Source organism: Stomoxys calcitrans, chromosome 2, assembly GCF_963082655.1.
Source record: "Stomoxys calcitrans chromosome 2, idStoCalc2.1, whole genome shotgun sequence".
In the NCBI taxonomy this organism is placed as follows: domain Eukaryota; kingdom Metazoa; phylum Arthropoda; class Insecta; order Diptera; family Muscidae; genus Stomoxys; species Stomoxys calcitrans.
In genome coordinates, this window is record NC_081553.1 from 36,406,712 (window position 1) to 36,433,156 (window position 26,445).

The 26,445-nt window shown below is 36.3% G+C and overlaps 2 protein-coding genes across 4 annotated transcripts; both read right to left on the bottom strand.

The window, feature by feature from the left end:
* Window positions 1-4,125: 4,125 nt before the first annotated feature.
* LOC106090217 (protein VAC14 homolog) lies at window positions 4,126-9,999 on the bottom strand. The gene is made up of 9 exons (XM_013256339.2): window positions 9,727-9,999; window positions 9,503-9,653; window positions 8,867-9,439; window positions 7,874-8,200; window positions 7,584-7,704; window positions 4,842-5,247; window positions 4,699-4,778; window positions 4,481-4,643; window positions 4,126-4,413 (listed from the first exon to the last, which is right to left on the bottom strand). Exons 1-9 carry the CDS (start codon window positions 9,822-9,824, stop codon window positions 4,272-4,274), a joined length of 2,061 nt encoding a protein of 686 aa, XP_013111793.2. The 5' UTR covers window positions 9,825-9,999; the 3' UTR covers window positions 4,126-4,271.
* Window positions 10,000-17,476: 7,477 nt separating this feature from the next.
* On the bottom strand, window positions 17,477-26,127 carry LOC106090216 (protein dalmatian). 3 transcript variants are annotated; one of them, XM_013256338.2, is made up of 3 exons: window positions 25,947-26,127; window positions 18,673-21,800; window positions 17,477-17,992 (listed from the first exon to the last, which is right to left on the bottom strand). In XM_013256338.2, the coding sequence occupies exons 1-3, from the start codon at window positions 26,095-26,097 to the stop codon at window positions 17,681-17,683; spliced, it is 3,591 nt and encodes a 1,196-aa protein (XP_013111792.2). In that variant the 5' UTR covers window positions 26,098-26,127; the 3' UTR covers window positions 17,477-17,680. The 3 variants fall into 3 exon arrangements, with proteins under 3 accessions (XP_013111792.2, XP_013111791.2, XP_013111790.2); XM_013256337.2 differs by having other exon boundaries at window positions 25,683-26,127; XM_013256336.2 differs by having other exon boundaries at window positions 25,470-26,127.
* Window positions 26,128-26,445: the final 318 nt, after the last annotated feature.

The window sequence follows — 26,445 nt, forward strand, 5'->3', positions numbered from 1 at the left end:
TGGTCATCTTATGAAATGAACAGCGGTTGCAACAGTTCATAACGGTTAATGGTAAATGTTTTTTTGTTGTTGTTATAACATAAATAAATAAATAAATACTTCTACTACATAACAAGGCAGCTTTAGATTCAGTCATTTTATAAATGATGCAATCTGTTTGAGTAGTGTGATAATGTAACAGCTGTAAACTACTTAAGCTTGGCTTTATATGAAGTTCTTTCAATTATGATGCAATCTTTTTAAGAAATATGACGAAATATCATAGCTCATTATCGTCATAAATAGGGGTCTTCTTAATTTTTTTTTTTTTTTTTTGGACTTTAATTGAAATGGCAGAGTACGACTCTATATGCCAGGTTGTACTTCCGAAGTTGGTGTCCCCACCAACTGTATATAAAAACACGTGTAATAAAATTACAGAATTAAAAACAATGTACAGTTATAACTGTACTGAGTATAACGATGACTATGCACCGAATCCCGAAGCGTCCACTTCAGACGAATTCTAAATGCAAAGTGTCTTCTTAATTTAAATTTACGACGCCGTCGCCTGTTGAAAAATGGAATGGCATATGGGACTGTTTTGTATTCGGACTGTATAGATTATGTAGTAATGGGGTTACTTTATATTTGGACTGTATATTCGCAGATGGTAGATTTATATAGGTAGTATAAGTTCCAACAAATTTTGGCGGCATAATGCAATAAAATGGTTAACAATCATATAATCTCTGTCATATTTTACTAATATGCGCAGCATATGAAACCAAGAAGAAGAACAATTATATAATATAAAAAGAAACCTTATTGATTTGTAGTTTAGATGTGATCGTTAGATATGCTTTTGGCAGCAATTTTTTTGCAATTGGGCTACCCTATCTTGACTGATGGAATATGAATTTGATCCGCCGCCATTGATTTATTTTTTTTTTTTTTTTTTTTTTTTTGGACTTTAAACGAAATGGCAGAGTACGACTCTATATGCCAGGTTGTACTTCCGAAGTTGGTGTCCCCACCAACTGTAAATTAAAACACGTGTATTAAAAATACAGAATTAAAACCAATGTACAGTTATAACTGTACTGTGTATAACGATGACTAAGCATCGAATCCCGAAGCGTCCGCTTCAGACGAATTCTAAATGCAAAGTGCATTGATTTATTAAGAAACCAAAAAGTAAGAAAATATACGAGCATAAAAGCATGAATAGTTAAGAAAGTAGATAAGCCATTGTGTGATATAATTGTGAGGAAAATTGTCCTAAAAATACATGAATGCAGATATGGAACGTTCTGCGTTTACAGAAAATACAAGAGTCGTATGAAAGCCGACAATATAAAGTAAAGTATATAAACCGGGAACAACGAATAATCGACTGAAAGATCAGGAGATCTCAAATCTCAAAATATGGTGTTAAAAATTGGAGACACACGTTGAGCCTCGGAATCATAGATTCTCTATTGGACACAAAATGGTAAGTTCATGATGCCTACTATAGATTCCGATAATATTTGTAGTTTGATGTCAGGAAAAAGAATCTAAAGTAATGTTATGTGTTTGGCAAAACACTGCTTAGGAGGAGGAGGGCATCAAGATCCTTACACTTCTACGAAGAGATGTCGCTTAGTGGCGCTCCATTTGGTCTGGGCCTTAGAAAGGAGGTTCTCTTATCAAGAGGGAAGACTCCCTGCTGTTCATTAATGCAATGATATTGGGCTAATCTGAATGTTTTCTGCCACCACCATACGAAGGGGTGTTAAGTAATCTTGTTATTCTGTTTGTGTCAGTCTTTGGTCTCTGGCAGCAGGCCAAGGACTTTCTCAGATGTGATGAAGGTGTTTGCGCCGTCGTTTCGTCCTGAACCACTCTTAGAGCGACCTTCTGCAAAGAGGAATAGGTCAACCAAGAACAATCAGCCAGCGACGAAGAAAAGACAAAGGTTCTCTGGTGTCAGTTGCCATCATTAGTGAAGCCAACCCAATTTATAAAAACAATGAAATTCTGGGGGGCTAAAACTTTTTTGCTAGCAAACCCCCCAGAGGCCTTTCCACGCTTATGGATGTCATCTCGATAGTACGGCAGGTATTGGGTCGAAGAGGCACTTTAGGTGACAAAATTCTCACTGGCAATAAGACAACAAGGAATAAGCCCAAAACACGTACGGTACTGGTTGGTCGACAGGCTGGAATCAGTCGAGCAGGTTCTAGGGGCCAGAGGTGACAGCGCGGTAACTGGTAACGGTAAGGTCAGTCCAGTCCACTGGATGTAGCTGAAAACCAAGCTGTCCAAACTGATGCTGCAAATAGGTGGTACATTTCTGTGTTTTATTTTTGTTCTATCCAGTGCAAGTCAGATGTTCTGGATAGAATATCAGTGCAAAGTTGCTCTGGTAAGTTATCGATATCATGCGATAACACATAATGGGAAACCGTTAATCATGATTTGCTCCTAAAATTAAACAGCAAATGTGTGATGGGACCCATAAGAAAGATGGACCCAAGGTAATCGATTGCTATTGGGCAATTGAGAACATCTATTCCGCCCCTTAGCCAGGGGCGAAGCTCAGGATTGTATCGATGATCGAATTACTTTTTCGATTAGTGACAACAGCATAGATCCCGACTGTAGGTATTCAGTCAGACCTGCTGATGATGCAAGCGAAGCTTCAGGCTTTGCACAGACGGAGAGAAAATGATCTGTCTGAAGCAATCTATTGACGAGGATTTGGTATACTATCCGAGAAATGGGAGTGCAGACTTAGGTTGGTTCTATTAATTAAATAGTCCTATAACCGGATATAGCTCTCTTATAAACCGATCTCTCGATAAGTTTCCTCCAACCACATGAATCCTCAATGTTTAACATATTTTGTAGAAGTTTGGTGCACCTTGTCTTCAAATCTCAATTGAACAAATAAAACCGTTCGAAATCTTCTCGAAATCCACTCGACCACTTATGCGGTTATTCGGCCCAGATTTATAACTATTTCAAAAAGGCATAAGTCAAGTATTTTCCTTCTCATAGAAATAATATAAAATTGAGTTAGTGTTTTTTTAGGACAACTGTCAGATGAATGAACATATTAGTAACGATTAAAAAGAAAACTAAGTAATGTTTTTTCCTTCTCCTGTAAAGTAACAAAAATCGAATTAGATATTTTTATATATTGGGTTGCCCAAAAAGTAATTGCGGATTTTTCATATAGTCGGCGTTGACAATTTTTTTCACAGCTTGTGACTCTGTAATTGCATTCTTTCTTCTGTCAGTTATCAGCTGTTACTTTTAGCTTGCTTTAGAAAAAGAGTGTAAAAAAAGTATATTTGATTAAAGTTCATTCTAAGTTTTATTAAAAATGCATTTACTTTCTTTTAAAAAATCCGCAATTACTTTTTGGGCAATCCAATATTAAGCCATCGATATATGCACTGCAACTAAGTTCCATCGTCGAAATTTTTCAGAATCCGTGATGAACGCTTTCCAAGACTTGGCCCGACCGTACTTAACGCATTTTTACTTGTTTGGCGATCTAGCCATGTGCTTTCGTCATTTGAAAGCATGCAAGCTTTCAAACAAGTCACGCTAACGGCTGAAAATATCACACAAACTCTTCTTATTGGTGTAGATCGGTTGGCATTGTTTAAGATTAGCTCCTATAGCTGAAATTTGGTACAACGACTTCTGTTATGACTTCCAGCATCCATGCTTAGTATGATCCCTATAGGTTCATAACTTGTTATAGTTGCCACCAATCTTTCAATTTTACTATTTGAGCCTCTGAGGACGCTACTTGTATTGGTTGCCCAAAAAGTAATTGCGGATTTTTCATATAGTCGGCGTTGAAAATTTTTTTCACAGCTTGTGACTCTGTAATTGCATTCTTTCTTCTGTCAGTTATCAGCTGTTACTTTTAGCTTGCTTTAGAAAAAAAGTGTAAAAAAAGTATATTTGATTAAAGTTCATTCTAAGTTTTAATAAAAATGCATTTACTTTCTTTTAAAAAATCCGCAATTACTTTTTGGGCAACCCAATATTTCTGCCCAATGACTTGATTTTATGCCTATAAACCGTTCTTTCGATTTGTCCCCTTAAGCAACCTCATATTATAAAAATTTATAATATTTGTAATTATTTCAGTAAATAAATACTTTAGTAATTGTTTATTGCATCACAGCGTAACATATAATAAAATATGTATAAAAAATTATAAAACAACGTGAATATTAATATATATTGTTTACAAGCACGACTTTGTTTTTTGTTCAATTTGTCTTTTAAACATCATTAACTATAACACTACTACGTTTGCGTTGTGACAAGCGCTGTTCACGATGGTTCTTTTGCACTTTTTTAAAGTGTTCCAATAGTTCAGAAAAATCAATCTTACTCTTATACTGCAGGGAATGTTGTTCATTGCTAAAGAGGAAATGATATTAGAAATTAAGCAAAATTTTTAGGTTAATGGTTGAACTATAAAACCTACATAGGTTGTTGGCCCCAATAATTTGGTATGCATTGCAAACGATTCTTCAACATATTGAAAGCATCTGTCTGAGGTAGCAGCATAAGAATACCAAATAAGGCATGTGCCAGGTATTGGGCATCAGCACAATTATTAGCTTTGGAAACCAGTGTCAAACGTAAGGCTAAAATCAAGCAATTTTAGAAACCAGAAGAATGATTTTGTCTTCAATTACTCACAAGCAAATATGGGCGTTTCAATTAATTGTACCAGCTTATCCAATTCATTTAATAATTCCAATGTTATTTCTATATCGGCACTGCAAATTTAATACAGAGGAAGTCAATAATGTTATGGCAAGTAGTTCTGTATGGCTACTTACAATAGATTCACCAATTCCGAAACATGTTGATAATTCTGCGATAATAAACATATCGATATTGTGGATACGGGACAATGAACCCAACTTAAATACAATGTCTTAAATAAATTGGCCGAATTGGGATTAGAAATATCTCTCAATGTAGTGCGTAATTCAAAAAGTTCCGACGATGTCAACAATATACTATTGAGAAGACGCACCAGCAGCGAGGCAAATTTGAGATTGGTAACTTCTTCGGCAATGATTTCAGCAAAGCTTAAATAGATATACTCAGCATTGAGTAAAACACAAAGTTGCCTTATAATAAGGCTGGCTCTGTTATCCAGGAAACTTTTATCTTCGCTGAACAAATTCACCAAACTTAAAAGGAATTTTCTGTAATGGGCCTTATTAAAATCGGCAGTTCCTGGAAAAAAGAAGGAATAGAAAAATAGATTATAAAATAAATTAAAAAAAAACTATAAAAGTGCTGCTGAAATATTTACAGTAACGCCTAAAAAAACGCATTATAAAAAAAAATGGGGACGAAGAAAATGCGAACACATTCCGTAGAAGTGGTTCTGAGCAAAACAGTAGCGACATGTCCCTGCGTCAATACAAATTTCACTTCAATTAATTGGAAATGTAAATAATTCCTCACGAACTGGGTCATCAGCAACTCGTGTTTCATAGAAGTTGCTTTTGTTGTGTATGACTTTTTTCGACAACTTTCGTGCGACTGATCTTATTACTAGGCTTTAAATATTTGATATTTCTATCACTGATGAGCAATTAACATTTCTCGATGAAAATCTACTGCATCTTCTCCACTGTACCGTGTCTGTCTGCACACAACATCCTCGAAGGATTCAGAACTGTTGGTTCGGCATGTCGATCAAGCAATTAATTGATAAAAGAGATTTGGCTTACAGATAATAGAAGCGTTTTAAGCCTCCATAGCTACATGAAGAATATCGAGCACTCAGAACTGTCGTGGATAAGGAGATTCATCGTGTAAAAGCTATCTATTACGCCAAAAAATTCAGCGATGCATCTGATTCGAAAAGAAAGTGGAAGACAATACGAGAAATTGGCCATTCAGTCGAAATTGATGCTGATCCCGATGAAGTGAATGCTTATTTTCTAAACTGCACAGTGAACCTTGAATCGAATACTGTACAAAGAAACACATCAACTGTTTTATCTTGAATTCACAACTTTTTGTATTTGCATGTGTTCAGCCTATTGATGTATATGAGGGCTGTATGGCGATAAAATCAAATGCAGTTGGTTTGGATGACTTGCATCCAAAATTCATAAAATGCACTTTACAGTATATACTGCCTTCTATTAACCATTTTGTCAACAATATATTGACCACAAGCATATATCCGTTCGCATGGAAACATTTAAAAGTGATAACAGTGTAAAAATCAAAGCATGAAAATTACTATCGCTCAATATCCATTCTGCCGTCCTTATCAAAGGCTTTTGAGAAAATAACCCATAAGCAAATAAGTACATACTTAAATGATTTGATCTGGTTTCAGACCAAGAAATAGTTGCATCACTGCTTTAATCGATGTTACCTAAGACATTAAATCAAATATTGTTGATGGACAAGTAACATGTCTAGTACTGTTGGACCACTCAAAAGCCTTTGACTGTGTCAACCATGATGTACTTTGGTTAAAACTGAAACACTTCTTTAATTTTTCCGCCTCTGCTGTGTTATTGATAAAGAACTACCTCTACCTAAAATTTCAATATGTTGTAATTCAAGACCTTGTGTCCAAATTTCTGCAACTGAATAAAGGTGTGCCGCAGGGTTCGATTCTGGGACCACTGCCTTTTCTCGATTGACATAAATGACCTTCCAGCCCGGCTCACATATTCCTCTACACACATATGCCGATGATGTCTATTTCTATCTGAGCTTTCCTAAATCTGAAATACCTCAAGGATGCTTCAAAATAAATGAGGATTTGGATATTGTTTCTAGAGTTTGTTAACAAAGCTAAAAATCTTGGCATAGTTTTTAATAATACACTGATAACATACTTGCGACAACTGGAAAAATATTTGGTATGCTAAGAACACTCCATCAAACGCAATTGTTTACACCAAAACACATACCTTCACTGTTGGCTAAATCGTACCTATTACCTGTGCTCTGCTATGGAAGTGAGATATTTAGTAGATGTGATCCCAGAAGCACTAGACGTCTAAAAACAGCCCACAATGCTATTGTTATATACGTTCATGGACTAAATCGATATGACGATAATTTGAAATTTGGTGTTTACCTTGCCATCAAGAATCTTTTACTCTTACATAAAATCATCTATGAAAGATATCCAGAGTACCTGTTTCAAAAATTGGAATTTGGGAGAACAACTTGCAGGATTTTAATAGTCGCCCCACGGTATCGACTGCTCATATCAAAATGGCAATATTTTACAAATGCGATCCGCCTTTGGAACTCTCTGCCATCAAATCTTCAATCTATTGGCAACGCAAAACTATACAAAAAAGCTATATTGGAAAATCTCTTAAATCGCTGGTAGTCATATTATTGTTAATGTCAGAAATTGTAAATTATGTATAGAAATTGTAAAATTATATGTTATATATATTTATTCATATTTCTTGCTACGTTGAATGTCAATGTTATATCACATACTGTAATTATAAGATCATTGTTATCTTCTTGTATGTGAAAAAAAAACTTAATATTAAACTTTCTGTACTTCATTTACTTACCTTTCGAGTGCTGAGAATTTACAATTTCTGCTAAAACTGAAATGCACTTGAGGACAACTTCATCTGAATTATCCGACAAGATATTCAACAGGTTATTTCCCAATTGAGTTTGGTTAGACATCTGTAATAAAGCAAAGCATGAGTTAATATGAGTTTATACACCAACAAAATTAAAAAATTACCAATTTTAATTGGGTTATCGGTAAAGTTTTTAACCGATTCAATTATATTTAACTAAATTTTTAATTGACAATTTTTTTCTATGTAAAATAAAAGTCATAAGATCTCACCTCATTTGGAAAGTGAATTAACAAATGGTGTATCCATTCCAATACCGCCACCTTTGTCTGCACAGAATCATGGGACAAATATTGAGATAATACTGCCATGATTGATCTTAGATCTAATTGTTCAATATTCTGCGTTTTATGCTCCTTGGAAGAGACCAATCTCATCATGGATTTATTAACAGCTACTGCACATTCTTTTATATTCTTCATATTATCAACATTATATTCGAGGCATGGTAAAATGGCAGTAAAAATGCCGCTGGTATGAGGCAACATCTTCGAGCCAAATATTATAACGAATTCTCGTATCCAGGTAATGGCAGTGGCCTGAAAAAAAAAACAGCAACAATAATTATAAATAGCTTGTCGAATTTCGTTTTTCACTGCAGCTTAACCAGCAATGATCCTGGTTACATAGATCCAAACGTCTGCAACAGAAGATTTTTGTTTTTTTTTTTTTGCTTTTAAGTGAAGTTCTTTGAAATCCTTTCTGCCCATCTTAGTTGATATAATTTTCTCTAACAAAAGAAGAAAAGAATTAGGGGGTTCCAAGGACTCTAACCAGACAGTCTTCAAAACTTTTTGTATGATAAATATATTGCGTAGAGCAATGATGGGCGCACTAGGTTATTTACACATTATTTTTAAGCCCATGGACCTGTGTTCTTGTGTACGTACACAGTAAAATGGAATAGTGTGTGTTATTGGGGTCAGTGTAGTTTAATGGTTAGCATGTCCGCATTTGAAGCTGAACGCCTGGGTATGAGAGAAATATCCCCGCTGCTGCTGGCATAAAGCATAATTTGAATGGTTATTATTATTTTTTATTATAAAAAATAAATAAATAATAATAATTTGAATGGAGTTTTGCAGCCCAAAAAACAAAACTACGAAAACTTATCAACAACGATGACCAAAATATGTTAATTATCATCGAATAAAGAAAGCAATGTAAACTGATAAATGACCAATCCCTTTTATCTACTTACTTACCTTTATCAATTCATTTTGTGACTGGGCATGTGTAATCAAAATATTTATGGTATCTTCCATACGCACAGAACTCGAATCATTACGTATTGACTTGAGAAATTGTGTCAATGTTGTCTCACACATTCTCTGGATTTCTTGCGTATTGTCCTCTAGCATGGTAAATAGACCATCTATAATGTCAGTCAAATATGTTACCATATTTATTTCGGGCACTGCATTTAATATGGAGATCCATGATATAACATATTGGCGTACAAATGAGTTTTTCACATATATGCGTTCCTTTAGCAAAGGTATAAAGGCCTCCAGATTAAAGTTATTAGAAGACTCGGTAACAATATCCTTTAGCATTCGATCTAAAAGTTCGCTACCATCTTTTACCATTTGATCCGAGTCGGCCACAAGTCGTGACAAAGCACTAAATAGATCTGGGAAAAAAGGTATAATAGAGGAACGAGCCACTTTGACCACATTATATAGAGATTCACAAGCAAAGTAGCGAATTCGGGCTTCTTGATCGCTAAGACAATTAAGAATGGGCTGTACCAATTCATTGACATATTTTGAAGAGTCCTACAAAGAAAAAAAGGATTTTAATATAAATCCTAAATAAATATATAAAATAATGTATCTTACTTTTCCCAAGCCCAAACTGGTTGCTGCCAAGCCTATTAATCCTCCTTTCCGTTTATTGGCATCGCGGGACGAAGCAAAGTCATTGGACAGCACATCAATTAATTTCCTTATTTGTGCGGTGTTATTTTTCGCATTAAACTCCACAACCATTCTGTAAATGTTTTACACGAAAATGATTACTTTATAATAGTGTTTAACAATGAGTTCATCATTTTTACACCCACTTTTCTATTTCCTGGGAGGCCAGCTTACGTTTGTCATACACTTTGTCACCCAAAGCCTTTGCACAGGACTCACTTAGTGGAGCATATTGGCTTTCCATTGTTCGGTATTAGTAATAAACAACTACAAATGTAAACTATTGTAGTTTTAACAATGGTGCTACAAATTTTAATGCAACTACGATGAGTATGATAACATTAATCACAGAGGATTTTTTGTTGTTGAGTATTTGTAGTGTTATCGTGTTTAGACAGAGGTGGTGAAAGGGGTGATTGGAACAGCTGTTGCCACTGTTTGATAAAAAGCGAAGCCGACACTATAAACAAATGTGCCGGCGTTATGGTTTTGCATTTACAATATGGCGCCAGCTTCATATTGCCATCTGCAGGAACAAAACTAAAAACCACCACAAAACAAAACAAACAAAAAACCTAGGAAATAAAGAATTTTGGCGAAGAAAACTAAATAGAATAACATTTAATAGACCTTAATGTCATGGTCTCAATACTACGAGAGAGTGCAGTTAAAGGAATTTGACAACGATTTCAAGTTGCATGGCTTTTTTGAAATGCCTAATAATGTTCCGTTAATTTTAAATATATGTAGGGTTGACAGTAAAAGACCATAAAAATAAAGCACGTTTACATTGCGTATTAATCGATATCTATTTAAAACAAATTCCAAAAAAAAATTTAGGCCGTTTACACTATATTTGAGGTTATTTTGGTGACTTGTTTAATTGGATATAACCCGAAAATTACACCAGAAACTCGAATATGAAATCTGTTCTTTAAGGGATCGCATCCGGTGAAATGAAATTTGCAATATATGGATAATTGGAAAAAAATGCAATTTATAGGGCGCACCTTCCATAAGCAGAAATTTGGTATGTAAATGTGGGTTAGCCCCAGGAACACGAATTTGAAATCCGTTTTTTTGGGCAAAGGCCCGTGAATAGTCCTGAGGCCGAAAACCCCTCGGAAGTGCTCTATCCTAACCGATATACTTTTCAAACGAAAGATATTAAGGATTAGATAACAAATCCAAAAAAGTATGTAAATTTAGTAAATTTAGAACCGGAATTGACCTATTATGTGTCCTTAGGGGAACCCCTAACTTGGCAATATTGGTATCAAATGAAAAGCGATTGATTTTTTGAAAAAATATAAAAAAAAAAATGTTCATGTTTTTTATCTTCATTTCACACCCATATTGCCTAGGTTAGGGGGTTCACTATCTCAAGACCCTTTGGATCCGTCCCGAATCAAATTTTAAGACATTTCTTGGCATTATCTATTCGTTATTACATTTCGTTTGATACCCATATTGCCTAGGCTGCAGAACTTCCAATTTTCGAAAATATATCCCCAATTTGGAGGGACATCCCCGATACTGGCAACACTGTCCGAGAGGGGCCTGGTGGCATGGCTCTTTCTTTAATACTAACGGTCATACCCACAAAACTTTACAAAACCTTAAAAAGGGTTTGTTTTACAGTTCTATAAAGGAAATCTTGTTTGTGGGAACGATCGCCCTGACAGAATAGGAGGGGGTGTGGCCTTGCTTATTTCAAAGAAATTAAAATTTCGAGTTCGAAAGAATCGAAATTGCTATTCAATAGGTAATAACCTCCATAATTCGACCCCGAGTAGGTCGTTTACTACCGGAGGTTATTACCTAGCGAATGGCAATTTCGATTCTTTCAAACTCGACATATCCGGCCTTCTTGTTCGATATAGGAATATTGTGATAATGGGGATTTTAACAGAAATCTTTTTGGTCCCTCCATATCTGCTAACATAAGGCAAACCTGCAACAAAATGCGGGTGTCTGTTTCCCATAACAGCTGTCCGACTCATTTTGATGTTTCCATCAATCTACCTCGTTGATTGATTACTTTTTGCTGTCACAACCACAATATTTGTGCCGTACCGGCCAAGTTATTTGCCCTAATATATCAAAGCATGCCTTTGTATATATCTCTCTCAACATCTCGGTGGGAAGAAGTAATGAACTTGTGAGTTTTTTGATTACAACAGACACGCTTCAGCTGGTCTTGAACGAATGTTTTCGACTACTGATGTTAATGATCAACTCGATTTATTAGAGTGCGGCTTAGATAGAATTAATTCCGTTTTTAAGAAGAAGATGTTTGTGAAACAATACGATTCAGAAAATTGGATCAAGTGTCCTGAGAACAGGTTTCAGCAGTCAATGGCGGATTTGGCATATAAAGGTTTTCTTCGAGATAGAAGCGATGATTACTGGAGAACACAGTGCAAATAGAGGAACCGCGCTAAGAGAGTGAAAAGAAGGATTAAGACGAATGTGCATTGTGCTCTGTTTGATAGTTGTAGTACTTCTAAGGGTTTGTGGAAAGTCATTAGAGATTATGGACTTCTCAAGACCAGTTCCTCAGTTATTACTGGCAACTCTCCCATGGTACTCAATGATCTGATGTACAAGATGATAAGTAGGAATATCTGCGTTTCGCTGCTAATGACGGCTTTTCTTTTAGCAGCATTACTCCCGATGAATTGTTTGATCCTTTTATGTCAGTTAAATCTAATATCGCTGGGTGTGACGGGTTCCCGATGAAGTTTTTTAAGATAATATTCCGATTTATTTCCGATTTTCTTCTTTTTTTGGTTAATAACATAACCATGACCTCCACATTTACAAACAGCTGGAAGATTGCTAGGAATTACCCTATAAGGAAAAAGAGCAGCACTGGTAATTTATCGGAATATAGACCTATAGCGTTACTGCCGGTGCCTACGAAGGTAGTGGGACATTTTTTGAAGAAACAGCTTGTGACGTTGACCGCAGTTCGCTTTTACATGATTGCCAATGCAGATTCAGGAAGGGTAGAGGGGCGTCCATGTTGCTTTTAGGTCTTACCTTGAATTGCTTGGCGGTCACAATATCTGTATTTTGCTCTCCTTGGATCTAGAGAAGGCCTTAGATCGGGTGGATTACTTCGTCCTGATTAAGAACCTGTCCACAGTTTACGGTCTTGGTAAAGGCGCTTGTAAACTTTTGTTTTCCTATTGATAGAAAGCAATTTGTTCAGATAGGCGATATAACTTCACTTGCGCTACCGGTTAAAAGCGGAGTTCCTCAGGGATCTGTACTTAGTCCCCACCTATTTATTTTGTTTTTGAACGGCTTATTTAAGTCCATAGAGAATTGGTGTACCCCATATGCATATGCGGGCGATGTTCAGAAAGTGTTTGTAGGTAACCATCTTCAATCGAAGATTGATTTGGCCTTGCTTTCCTTGGCTTCATAGATGATTGCGATTCATCTGTTTGTGAATGCGACAAAGACTAAGGCGCTTTTCTTCGGATCGAGTGATAATCCAGGCGTGAAGCTGGTATATCATGGGGATGAAATAGGATTTGTCCATAATATTCAGTGCTTGTGTATATTTTTGGATGATAAACTGTGATTCAATTTGTACATTGATAATGTTGTCGCCAAGATAACTCTTGGCTTGCGCCAGATTTATAGCACTGACTTGGTATTACCTCGATATATCAAGGAAGGACTGGTTCATGCTCCTATTATGCCACATCTCCTGTACTGCCTTGAGGAATATTCTGGCACCACAGCAAGTAGAATATTGAAGGTTAAACTTGCTTCAAATGGAGTAGTACGCTACAGTTTTTCTTGCAGGTTATTCGATCATATTTCCCCATTTGTTAAAAGTTTTCTTGTTTGTTGCTTCAATGAAAATTAGTAGATTTGATAGAAATTTGCACAATCGTTGTTGAAAATTTGTAGATTTTATAGAAATTTACACACTGCAAAATATCTTATAATGTAGCTTAAGTTACCTATTTTTCTATTTCATATAATTAATTTAAGAAGTTTTATGTTTGAGATTATGGCTTATTGTAATTTTATTGAATCGGCTCTTAAAGGGCTTTAAAATTACAAAATAAACCTATTTGAAACCTACACTAAGATTTGTGATTACCGTTGCAAGAATGTTCATGTACTCAACAACTTGTGCAAATTTGCACAAATTGTTTCTGTATATCCTTCGCGTCCTTTATTTGCCAGCAGAAGATAACGAGAGTGCGTAAGGACAAGCAAAATTTTGAGAGTTTGGTAATTGGGAGCTTGCAATTTTCTACTGGAGTTTTTTTCCCAGCAGAAATTTACAGCATTTAACAGCTGTTTTATTCAATTAAATAGCAAAAGAGAATAAATGCTGTTTTACTCTCCTACAAAAATTTGCTGAGAAATGCGCGAATAGACCTACTGAGTGCCTGTGATACTTGATATGACAAGCCGAGTTATTGGTGCTTGTTAATAAGAAATGGACATCATGTTCCCGCGGCAATTGGTACTAGTGGCTGGAACGACCTTTTTCACCTATGGGAGCTTGACGAGGATCGCTACCCCCACATGCAAATATGTGGATACCACAACTGTAATTACTTTGGTTGGATGGTATGATAAAAAAAGGGTGTTACATTTTTGACATCTAACCTTCCATTTCTCAATTATATTGGGTTGCCCAAAAAGTAATTGCGGATTTTTTAAAAGAAAGTAAATGCATTTTTAATAAAATTTAGAATGAACTTTAATCAAATATACTTTTTTTACACTTTTTTCTAAATCTAAAGCAAGCTTAAAGTAACAGCTGATAACTGACAGAAAAAAGAATGCATTTACAGAGTCACAAGCTGTGAAAAAATTTGTCAACGCCGACTATATGAAAAATCCGCAATTACTTTTTGGGCAACCTTGGGCAATACAACCTGACGCAAAGTATTACCAATTCAATTTTTTTTTTTTACTTTTTTTGGTTTGTTCGGCTCGAGGTCATGAAAACAATTGTTAAAAATTGTTTTACTATTGAAAAATCCAATATTTCGAAAAACACCGGTTTTCTTCCTCAGGGAATTTCACTGAAATTTTTATACATTAATATACAAAACAAATGTTATTTTTATCCAATAATAACATTATTCTTAACAATTTAAAACGACTTTCTTCTAACAATGTAAAACTTATACTAAAGATCTCTCTCTCTCTCTCTATTGCCTATACTTATGTATCAAACTCCTATAAATCTGTGCACAGTGGTCTGTGTCCGCCTTAATGTTTATCCGTTTGTCAAAAGGAGTGTTAATTATATGTAACATTTCTAACATGTATCTGCAAATGCAAATTTTGCCCATGAACATTCCAATCAGTAACAGGGGCAAACTTCTCACCTATCAATGAGTGCAGTCCGATTCAAGTTTAAGCTCAATGATAAGGGACCTCCTTTTTATAGCCGAGTCCGAACGGCGTGCCGCAGTGCGTCAGAAGTTTTACATGGCATATTACCTCACAAATGTTTCCAGCATTAGGAGGGGAAAGCCACCGCTGAAAATTTTTTCTTATGGTCTCGCCAGGATTCGAACTCAGGCGTTCAGCGTCATGTATCTACGTTTGTAATTGCTTTCTTGTGTCAAAATTTCTACGTCCTTAAGGTTCGGAATGTGTCCTGTCAAGCTGCAATGAGCGACCATTGCCGTCTTTTGTTTTATGGGTTTAGGAGACAGTTTTTGGTCCGATTTGTGGGTCGAAATTCGAGTTTTTAGTTTTGTGCTTGTGGTGCCTACATATGCCATTGGACATGAGTTACTCTCATTTCCATTGCAATGTATCTTATAAACTACATTAGACTTATCTTTTTTATCGATTTTAGTCTTTGTCCTGTTCAAGAGATTGCCTACGGTGTTGTTGCTTTTAAATGCTAATCTGTAGTTAATCTCGTCATATATGTATATCCGAGTTTTTCAGGCGTTCCTAAAACTAGGAATGTAAGTTGTTGATTTGAATATCTTTGCCGAGTTTTCCTTTTCCGTGTTAGAAGATTTTTCTTTTACGTGTTTGATGAGACTGTTTATAGTGTTGTTTGGAAACCAATTTAAGCTGCGCATTTGTCGTAATTTCTTCTCGTTGTAAAAAATGGTGTCACTGATTTTAAAAACCCTCTCTATGAAATTTGTTGCTGTATTAATCTTTATCCGTCGTGGATGTTTCGAGTGGAAATCATTGAGTTGCCCAAAAAGTAATTGCGGATTTTTCATATAGTCGGCGTTGACAAATTTTTTCACAGCTTGTGTTCTGTCAGTTATCAACTGTTACTTTTAGCTTGCTTTACAAAAATAGTGTAAAAAAGGTATATTTGATTAGAGTTCATTCTAAGTTTTATTAACAATGCATTTACTTTCTTTTAAAAAATCCGCAATTACTTTTTGGGCAACCCAATAATTAATCTCCCTGACGCCGTATTCTTTTGGTACCGGTTTAGTTTTAGCTTGTTTTGATGTCTATAAACCATGTTGTCCAGATATAGTAATTTGATCTGTTTTTTTAATCTCGCAGCAAATCTCGTCTACATATTTCGTTAATTTTCTTGGTTTTTTGGTTAAATTCTTCATTGTCACATTTAGCAATTCCTCCATTATGATGCCTGCAATAACCGGGGACACTAGGGATCCCATTGGCATGCCTTTCCTTGCTCATATATCGGAGATAACATCAAATGAAACGAGTATCTCCGTATTGTCGATGGTTTGATCGTTGACCCTGTTTCTAAACTGGATTTCATCCTTAATGTTGTACAGTTATTGTCAAGTTGTTTAATATGTTAGTCAAATATTTAGATAGTCCATATGTGGGAGAATTCATGGATGAGCAGATAGGTCTAAGGTTCATTCCTGCTTGCTTAATATGTTAGTCAAATATTTAGATAGTCCATATGTGGCAGAATTCATGGATGAGTAGATAGGTCTAAGGGTCATTCCAGCTTGCTTAATATGTTAGTCAATATTTAGAAAGCCGTAGCCACTCGGTTTGCGAGTCTGTTTTTTTTTCAACCATGGTCAAAACTTTAAGGTTGAATAATGTTTCTACGAATTTTTTATTTTTGGCCTGAAGCCCTGAAGTTGGTCGCCTTTTCAGTCGCCGATAGATGCATATATCACCTAAAATCTGTCTCATCTTGGTGTCGTAGTCATCCTTTTCCATTCCCACAGTTTTTCCTCATTTGTCAGCGCATAGTATCAAAATATCCTTGTTTTCCTTTAAGAATCGCCTTGTTTCTCCCAATGTATCAAGCACAAGCTTGTCACGTCTGCTTGGCTTTGTTTTTTTTTGCATGTGGTCATCTACTAATGTAACTCATTTTATGTGTGAGTTTTCTTGTAGTTCTCTAGTCTCCCATGTTTGGACACAAACTTCTCCCTCAGCTATTACTTTGAATAGCGGGAACGTTCTTTTTGTCGTTGGAAGAGAATATTTGGGACCTAAAGGCAGTAACCACTTAACATTTGTTGGTATAGTCGTGTTGGTTTTATTTACAAACCACTCTCTGTTGGTCTCGATGTTATGCTCCTCATAGTAAAGCTGCCTTAGCTTTCTCAGTTTATTGGTGTGTGTTGATTTGTTTCTCTTCGTGTACGAGTCTGGAATGATGTCTTCGCTCTCAATGTAAAGTGAAAAGTCATCATCAGTTTGGAAAGCTGGTCTTTTGTTTGTTGGAGTATGGGAAAATATTTTTGTTTTGGCTACTGGTTAGAGCCGGTCAAACAAAAGTAGTATAAATTCCCGTATAATGGCTTTCTTGAGCGCTTTTATACTGGCATATTTTTTTTATTTCCCACCTTGCTCTCTAAAATGATCCAAATAGAAAAGTCCGTACGATGGACTCCATCGGAAATTATATTATTGCAAGTAACGATATTATTGAATCAATCAATATATTTCATGTATCATCATCAATTTTGTTTTACATCTAAAAGTTTACTTATAACTAAATTGCAGCAAATAAAAACATACATAAAACAAACAAAAAAAGGACGATTCGAATAAACATAAAAAAAGCCTTTAAAAGGCTAATATAATAAAAGTTCTGCTATAAAAATATTTTCCTTTTTATACAAAGGTTCATGCACTCTTTTCCACTATGAGTTGATAACTTTCCACATCTTTGCACATCTCCTGAAATTCTTCCACAAACGTTTTCAGTTCGGGATTCTCTTTGGCTCGTCGTTTCTTTTTGTTTGGCGGATGTTCGGAGCTGGTATCAGTTTCATGACTTTTATTAAGCTCTCGTTTCTTTTTATCTTTCTTTTTCTTCTTTTCTGGCGAGTAAAGATCTTCAATATCCGACTCGTCGCTTTCAAGAACAAACACTAGTTTATTGTCGCGAAGACGACGTTTTCGTTTATAGGGACGAACATAGGTGCGGTGTGGATCCTGCAAAAGAAAAATAAAAACAATTGTGATGCTTTAGAAACGTTGGAGAAGCTCAAGTAGTACTAAGGGCCATTTATAATACCTATGTGTATTTGTTTGATTCGCATACTACCATCAAAGATGAACTTGATTCTTTGAGGCCCTGTTGAATCGGAAATTAAATCAATCACTCATTAAATTGAGCATTGAAAAAGATTTCCATTTTATATAGCAATTTGGTAGCGAGTACCTCAGAAAATAAATATTCTCTATAGCGTATGTACATAGAAAATAAATATTTCAATTGCAATGTGTGCAAATTAAAATGAATATTGCAAAAAATTATAAATCGTTATCGTTACCATGCTACCAACAAGCAATTCGACAAAGAATAAAAGACCATACACTGATAAATGGTTCCGAAGCATGGATTCTTGCGAGTGCATACAAGGATGTACTTAGAGTGTTTGGAAGAACAATTTTTGTGCAAAATTTATGGACCAATCTGATATGATGGAAAATCTCGGCAACGTATGACACGCGAGCTGTATGGCAAATTTGGCCAAGTCAGGCTGTCACAGTTAGGAAATCAATTGAAATATAATCTGATGGCATAAACAGACTTGAAACCCAAGAGAAGTAGCACAGAAGACCCACTGTAAATTTTACAAATTTTAAACTTCAAAATATCTTCTACATACCTGCTCATTAAACGTTGTCTCTGGTTCGACATCTTTAAATATTTCACTAATATCAGCAGTAATCTCCCTGGTTGGTGGACATTGGAACATTGCTTGCTTTCGCAAGTTAAGCTCTTCCAATGCCCTCTTGCTTGTCGAGGGCTGTTCTACCATGGTAGAACATAGCATCTGTTTGATGGTTTTTTGGGGTTTGGCCACATCGCCTGGATCCCTAAAAAGTTCAGGAAATTTCGGCTTATCCTTGCCTGAAGCAAAATTTATTTCTAACTCGCTTGTATCTGGCCGTAATTTTCTTAACCCTTGTAATTTTTCATTGATTTTGTTGGTAAAGGTTTCCTTCTGTGGTGTTGCTGCTGCTTCCTGACTCGAAGCTTCAGTTTGTGATAGGAATTCCTCAAATCCAAATAAATCTCTATCAGGTGATTTTTTCTGCGCTTCTCTCCCTTTTCGGAGATTCTTTTGTTTTACTTTTTGAGGAGTTTTAAAGCTGGTATCATTATCTGCAAATTCTTCAAAACCAAACATGTCCACATGCGATTTCTCTTTCGACAAATCATTCATATCTGTTATAGGAGGCAGGTGCACGACTTCCAAAATGTTGATGGCCTTCAAGGGGCTACGATAAGTTAAAGTCCTACGAGGATTGGGCAATTGCTTTAAATCAAAGATATTTGCATTTTTATCAGACCCCATATTGGGCGGAACAGGTGGAGGATTATTTTCGCCATTGGAATCATTGGACGAAAACGATGATAGAACACCCTCATCACCACTGGAATGTCGATTGTTAACCACTAAAGGAGTGGATGTATGACTTTGCACTGCAGGTATAAAGGAGTTTTGTTCGGTTTGATTGGGATTCATTGAAGAATTGTTCCTCAAGGCCTGTAACACTTTATTTTTGAGCGTCTCCTTTTTGGGCGTTGGTGGTATATAATCACTGGAAAACGAGGGCAAGTTACCTGAACTTCTTGAAAAATTGAACACCCTAGGCAAATATGCATCTTCGTTCACTCGCCAAGGCGAAGGTTTTGTGGGTGGCCTTAAACCTGTGGGTGGGGCAATGGGTGATAAGTCTGAATTTATAGCAGCCTGTGGTGAGGGCATTTTTGGATTCTTCGGCGTACTTATGAGCTTCTTGGCCATAGCCAGTAGACGTTGGGCCTTTAATCTTTGAGCATCATTTCTTTCAGCTTGGCTGATTAGAACTGACCTGGCTAAATTACTAAAAGTACCTTCTTGTTCAGCAACAACATGATTTTGTTGAGGTTTTTGGCCAGGCTGTGCGGGTTCATTAAAATTATAATTGACATCGGGGTTTATGTCGTCATCATCTTCCATAAAATGGTCGAAATCGTCTCTATCGTAATTTTCTTCGTTGTCAGCATCAATACTTTCTTTGCTTTTGTTGATTGGTGCAGGAGGAGAAGGGGGAGGCATCAAAACTACCTCCTTATTCTTTATGTTTGCGGAGGGAGTAATCTTTTTCTGTTTATTTTTATTTGTCACTCTTTTGGGCTTCGTGGGCTTAAGCTTAGGTTTTCCCTTACCCTTTTGATTGGTAGCTACGGCTACCTTTCCTTGTGATATTAACTTTTTAATAACATCTGCCATGGGATCCACAGGTTTGGTTTGAATCTTACTGCCATTGCCCGATTCGGACTCAGAAGTTTGAGATTGCGAAAGAAATTCATAGACCTTTTCACGCCTAGCTTGAGAGGAACGCTTCGACAGCAGTCGATGCTTCTTGGAGAGAGGAGTTTTATTTGTGACATTGGTGGCTGCTAAACGTTTGCGGCATTGTGGATTTTGTGAATTTTGCCAAACATTTTCGTTTTCATGACGATGGAAAAATTTATTCGTTCTGTTGTTAAGGTTTGTCAAGTTGCTAGTTGTTGATTTTGTGATTATATTTTCGGTGCTGCCAGAAGCACTTATTTTGTTATCAACTCTGTTGGTAAGCTCTTTTTCATGCTGTTTAATGGGGGATTTATTGTGGCTTAACATAACTTCAAAATGCATGGTCGAATTTCTTTGGGGAACAAAATGTATGTGCTGCATATCCATCATTGTTGTATTCGTAATGGCATTGTTTTTTGCTGTATTTGAATTCATTCCTTTGGAGTTATATTTTTTGTTCGTGTTCTCCTTATTTTTGACGTCACTTGTCGCCACTTCGGGTTTAGACTTGGATTTAAGAGAGCTTTCCACTATGTTTTCATGCCCATTTATGGGAGCATCCTCCTTTTCTGATTGCTTATTTGTAATCACCGATACCATTCGATCTTTAGACTTGTTTTTACTATTTGTGTTTAATGTCATAGGTTTGGCTGCTCTTTTTGGCCTGGTTTTAATAATGTCATCAACCTTTTTATCTCCACCCCGAGTTCTGGTCTTAATTTCGCCAGCCTTTTTAATTCCACCTTCAGTTCCAGCTGCATTTGCCAATGGGTCACCAGTGACATTTACTTTGTCATCTTTAAACTTTCTACCAATTATCCGTCTTCTCGCCTTTGCTGATTTTTCGGTGCTACCTGTGTCATTTTTGTTATCTTTTTCTTTAACTTTTGTGTGTTCTTCTGTGGATTTTGAATCATCTTTGTTGTTCTGGTTAGAACCACGTTTAGTGGCATCTAACTTCTTTTCCAATGGTTTAGAAAGTTTGTTGGTCCGTTCCTTGGTTATGTTCAACTTTAAGTTGTTATCAATCTTACCATTCCGGTCCTTAAAGTTGCTTTTTGCTTGTTCGTTACTCTTATTATCTTTTCCTAGAGCTGTCGCCGAATTTTCCTCAATGGTTTTGCTATTACTTTGCCTAAGTAGTCGGCGTGTTCTTGTTGGATATTTATCGTTTTCTTTATCGATAGAATTCTTATTGACATTTTTAGCAGTGTTATCGATAAGCTTTTTGCTACGATTTTCCTTGTTTAAAGTCTGGCTCGATATTCTCTTGTATTCGTTATCGTTATTTTTGTTTTCTTTATCGTCTTCAGCTGATGGGTGATGCCGTTTTGCCAAAGATAATTTCGAAAATGCTTTACGTTTTTCTTGATCCAGTGCAGGATTTTCAATTTGCGATAAAGAAGTTGCCAGAATTTCATCTTGTAAAGCAGCATTTGCTATTAGTTCTGAAAAAAAGTGATTATTAGTATTTAGTTAAAAAAAATAAGAAAGGATAACAATCAGTGCGTGCCAAATAAGTTTCTGAATTATTACTGAGAGTTTGAGGTCTTAAGTCAACGAACTTTGGACTTCGCAAATTTACCAGCGACCTTATATAAGCATAACGGCTCAAATCCAAGAAAAACATCTCAGCAGCTTTCACATATTTGACGATGACAAGATAGCTCTAGACAAATCCATTCATAGCCTTACCTCTAGTATCCCTGCAAAATTAGTAAAAAAGCAGTATTATTGCAAATGTCCCTTTTGCCAGTGTAGACAACGTAACTCGTAGATAAACAATGGATTCCTCGCCCCAGTCTGCCTAGCACCAAAAACAGGCCACTTAGTTATAGCACTTGAAGTAATATAACTCAAGTGTCAGTATTGGTTGGCAGAGGGGATTATAGGACCTCAGTAATTTTTAGCCACGTAGCAGTGGCTTGTCCATGGATAATTTCAATGTACTAAGCATTAGAAAGGATTACTGCATAACACTACGATGGCCTTGGACACCATCACTGTACATATACGCCGATGTACACAATCCATGGCCCTCGATTTATTTAAGGCCTTTGAAACGGACAACACGTCACCAGGATCAGGGCGCATTATTTAATGGGTCGCCTATCCTATTGGGGCCATCGTGGCTCAGAGGTTAGTAAGCATGTTCATAACGCTGTACCTCTGGGTTTGAAATCTGGCAAGGACCATACGGCCAAACGTACAGCCTTAAATCGGAAAGCACTCCTTGATATGTGAAAAATTTGCCCGTTTCTTAATGGTATGTACGTGGGTAAATTTGCAGAAACCGTTGGATGACTAAATAAACAAATACTTATTTGTAGCAGTGTATTGTACACTGAGGCGGTAGCCCTTGCCGATGAAGGACTCCATGGGGTCCATCCGGTACGTACAACCGGATACCATGGGATTAGTGTTTATCACGAACATTGAACCATTCATTCATTCATTTTTATTAATCAAACATCATTTACATTGATGTTGTTGTTGTTGTAGTAGCAGTGTGTGGTACACTGAGGCGGCAGCCCTTGCCAATAAAGGAATTCATCGGGTCAATCCGGTACATACAACCGGCTGCCATAGGATGGCTTTACATTGATAGATCGAGGAAGCTTATCTCATATCGTGTATGGCTGTCCAATTCACATATTTTACAAAGGTTGTGGATTTTTTTACTTGCGGAGAGTACAGTCGTTGCCCAGAAATGGTTCTGGGTCGATACCGTGGGGAAAATGAAATTTGTAGGGTTCATCTCCCATTTCGCTGAAATTTGGTACGTGCATAGAATATGGATAACAAATGAAAGGTATTAACGAGTAGATTAACGGGAATTATCCAAAGGGGTTTCGAGATAGTTATAGTGAAAAAATAAATAAAAAATGGGACAAAAATGAAAAATGTCCACATTTAAAGTTTTTTAATTGTTGTCTCAAAAATAAAAGGATATTTAACATTTTTTATAGCCACCACTGAAGGATGGGGGTATATTCATTTTGTCATTCCGTTTGCAACACATCGAAATATCCATTTCCGACTCTATAAAATATATATATTCTTGATCAGCGTAAAAATCTAGAATGATCTAACCATGTCCGTCTGACTGTTGAAATCACGCTAGAGTCTTTAAAATTAGAGATTTCAGCTGAAACTTTGCACAGATTCTTTTTTTGTCCATAAGCAGGTTAAGTTCGAAGATGAGCTATATCGTACTATATCTTGATATAGCCCCCATATAGACCGATCCGCCGATTTAGGGTCTGAGGCCCATAAGTCATATTTATTATCCGATTTTGCTGAAATTTGGGACAGTGAGATGTGCTAGGTCACTCGATATCTTTCTTTTATTTGGCACAGATCGGTCCAGACTTGGATATAGCTGTCATATAGACCGATCCGCCGATTTAGGCGCATAAAAGCCACACTTATTGTATTATCCGATTTTGGACAGACAAAGAGCTGTGTCAGGCCCTTCGACATCCTTCTTCAATTTGGTCTACATCGGTTTAGATTTGGATATAGCTGCCATATAGACCGATCTCTCGATTTAAGGCTTTAAGGATTAAGGCCCCTAAAAGGCGCATTTATTGTCCGATGTCGCCGAAATTTGGAACAGTGTGTTAAGTATAGCCCCTCGACATACTTTTAGCAAAATCGTATAGATCGGTCCTGATTTGGATATAGCTGCCATATAGACCTATCTCTCGATTTAATGTTTTAGGCCCATAAAAGACGCATTTATTGTCCTATGTCGCCGAAGCTTGGGACAGTGAGTTGTGTTGGGCCCGTCGACATTCTTCTTCAGTTTGGATCAGATCGGTCCAGATTTGGATATAGCTGCCATATAGACCGATATCTTGATCGTCGAAATTTGGGACAGATTTGTTTTAGGCTCTTTGACATTTTTCTGCAACTTGGCCCAAATCGGTCCCGATTGGATATAGCTGCCATATAGACCGATATCTCAATTTAAAGTCTTGGCCCCATTAGACGTAGCTACTTGAAAGATTTATATTTTGTTATACACAATGGAAAAATGACTTGTACTTATTAGTATTTGGTCCAAATCGGAATATATTTCGATAAAGCTGCTATGGAGCAGGTGGCTTACATATATACCCGAGGTGTTGGGTATCCAAAGTTCACCCCTGGCGAATTTAACGTCTTTTTACTTGTTCATTTTCATTTGTATCTACTCTACTATTGGGTTGCCCAAAAAGTAATTGCGAATTTTTCATATAGTCGGCGTTGACAAATTTTTTCAACGGCTTGTGACTCTGTAATTGCATTCTTTCTTCTGTCAGTTATCAGCTGTTGCTTTTAGCTCGCTTTAGAAAAAAAGTGTAAAAAAAGTATATTTAATTAAAGTTCATTCTAAGTTTTATTAAAAATGCATTTACTTTCTTTTAAAAAATCCGCAATTACTTTTTGGGCAACCGAATATAATAGCAATCTACTCATCATTCGCTTTCATATGAAAATCTGAAACCATATTCCCTAGGTTAGGGGGTTTAAATCTTTCCTTACCGGTCTAATTTTTCGACATTTTCTTCCAAATTTGCAATCTATTCGTTATTATCTTTAGTTTGCTATGCGTCTTGCCTAGGTTGGTGCACTTTCTATGGAGGGAGGTTTTCGACCCTTAGGGTATCCACGGGCCTTTGCCCCAAAAACGGATTTCAGTTTCGTGTTGCTGATGTCAATAAGTATCTACATACAACATACAAAATTTGAGCGAAATCGAAGGAGCGCCCTATAAAGTGCATTTTTTCCAAATAAACTAAACAAACATATACCTTACAAACAAAAATGGTTTCGTTAATTATTTATTGCCCTATATCAATTTTGGGCAGTTAAAATATGCCTCAAAGACAAAGGGAATATATGCATATATAACATATTTCAATTACTATATAGTGACAGACAATCAAGCACCATTAGACATTTTTTTCACATTACGCCAAAACAAACCCTCCCCCTCTCATATGAAAGATAAATAAAGCTTGTCTTATGTGCACACAAATTACTACACACATTAACACGAGTTTTATGTGGGTACAGTGCTGCATTTCATAATTTCTAATTTGATATTCAGAAAGCGTATTACATCTCACCTTCTTTTTTCAAAGTCTTGGGCGCTTTATTATCCTTACTAGGTAAATCCTTTTGCGTAATGCGCAATTTTTTGATTCGCACACAACAGCGACGTTGAAAATATAGTTCGTTATTGTTTTTCTCGGTCGTTTTGGCAAGTGAACATTGATCGTCAAGGGGTGTTTTTAATGACGCATATCTTGTCTCTATTTCAGTGGCTTCTTGTCCCTTACCAGCTATGTTTCTTAAAGTTGAGGAAATGTTCTTCTTGGGCTTTGCGTTGGCATTCGATTTTTTGTTGGCTTCATCCACTTTTTTATTATTATCTTTAATATTTGGGGTGACAATGGTGTTGGTGTCTGTGCATTGAGCCTGCTCAATGCCACTGATGTTGTTGCTGTTTGCGCTGCAATTGGCGGTGGCGTTCTCCATGATTGAAGAACGTTTTAAATTGACAAAACATAGACGAGTTTGTGATTGAATTTCGTAACATTTACTTAAGTAATCACTGTGCTGTTGCTGTTTGGCGTTCAGTTTTTCTTTTTTTCCATTTGAAACATTCTTTTTGATCTTGCCCTTTGCAATTTTTCTAGGCGTGGACGAATTCTTAGTACTTGAGGCCTTAGAAGGCAATTTGACTTTTGCCATATTTAGTTAAATTGTCTTTTTTAAGTTATTTTATTTATCATATACACATTAAAATAGAGAATAGAATCCTGTCTTTTTCAATTTTTTGTTCAATGTTACTCTGGATCTTCTTTCAATTAAACAAGCGCCATATTGAAATTATGATAGGGCTCAAAGCCTTTGCAATTTTTTTACGCCGTAGTTGCCTGTTAAGATATGGCAACCTTAAACATAATAATAGTGTGGGTTGTTCACACTATAGGATTTTTCGTAAGATTCCTGGAAAAATGTTGCATATGACTTAAAATTCGATTTGACTTGAAAAACCAAAAATTTTTACCAAAAATTAGGAATCCAATTTTGATATTC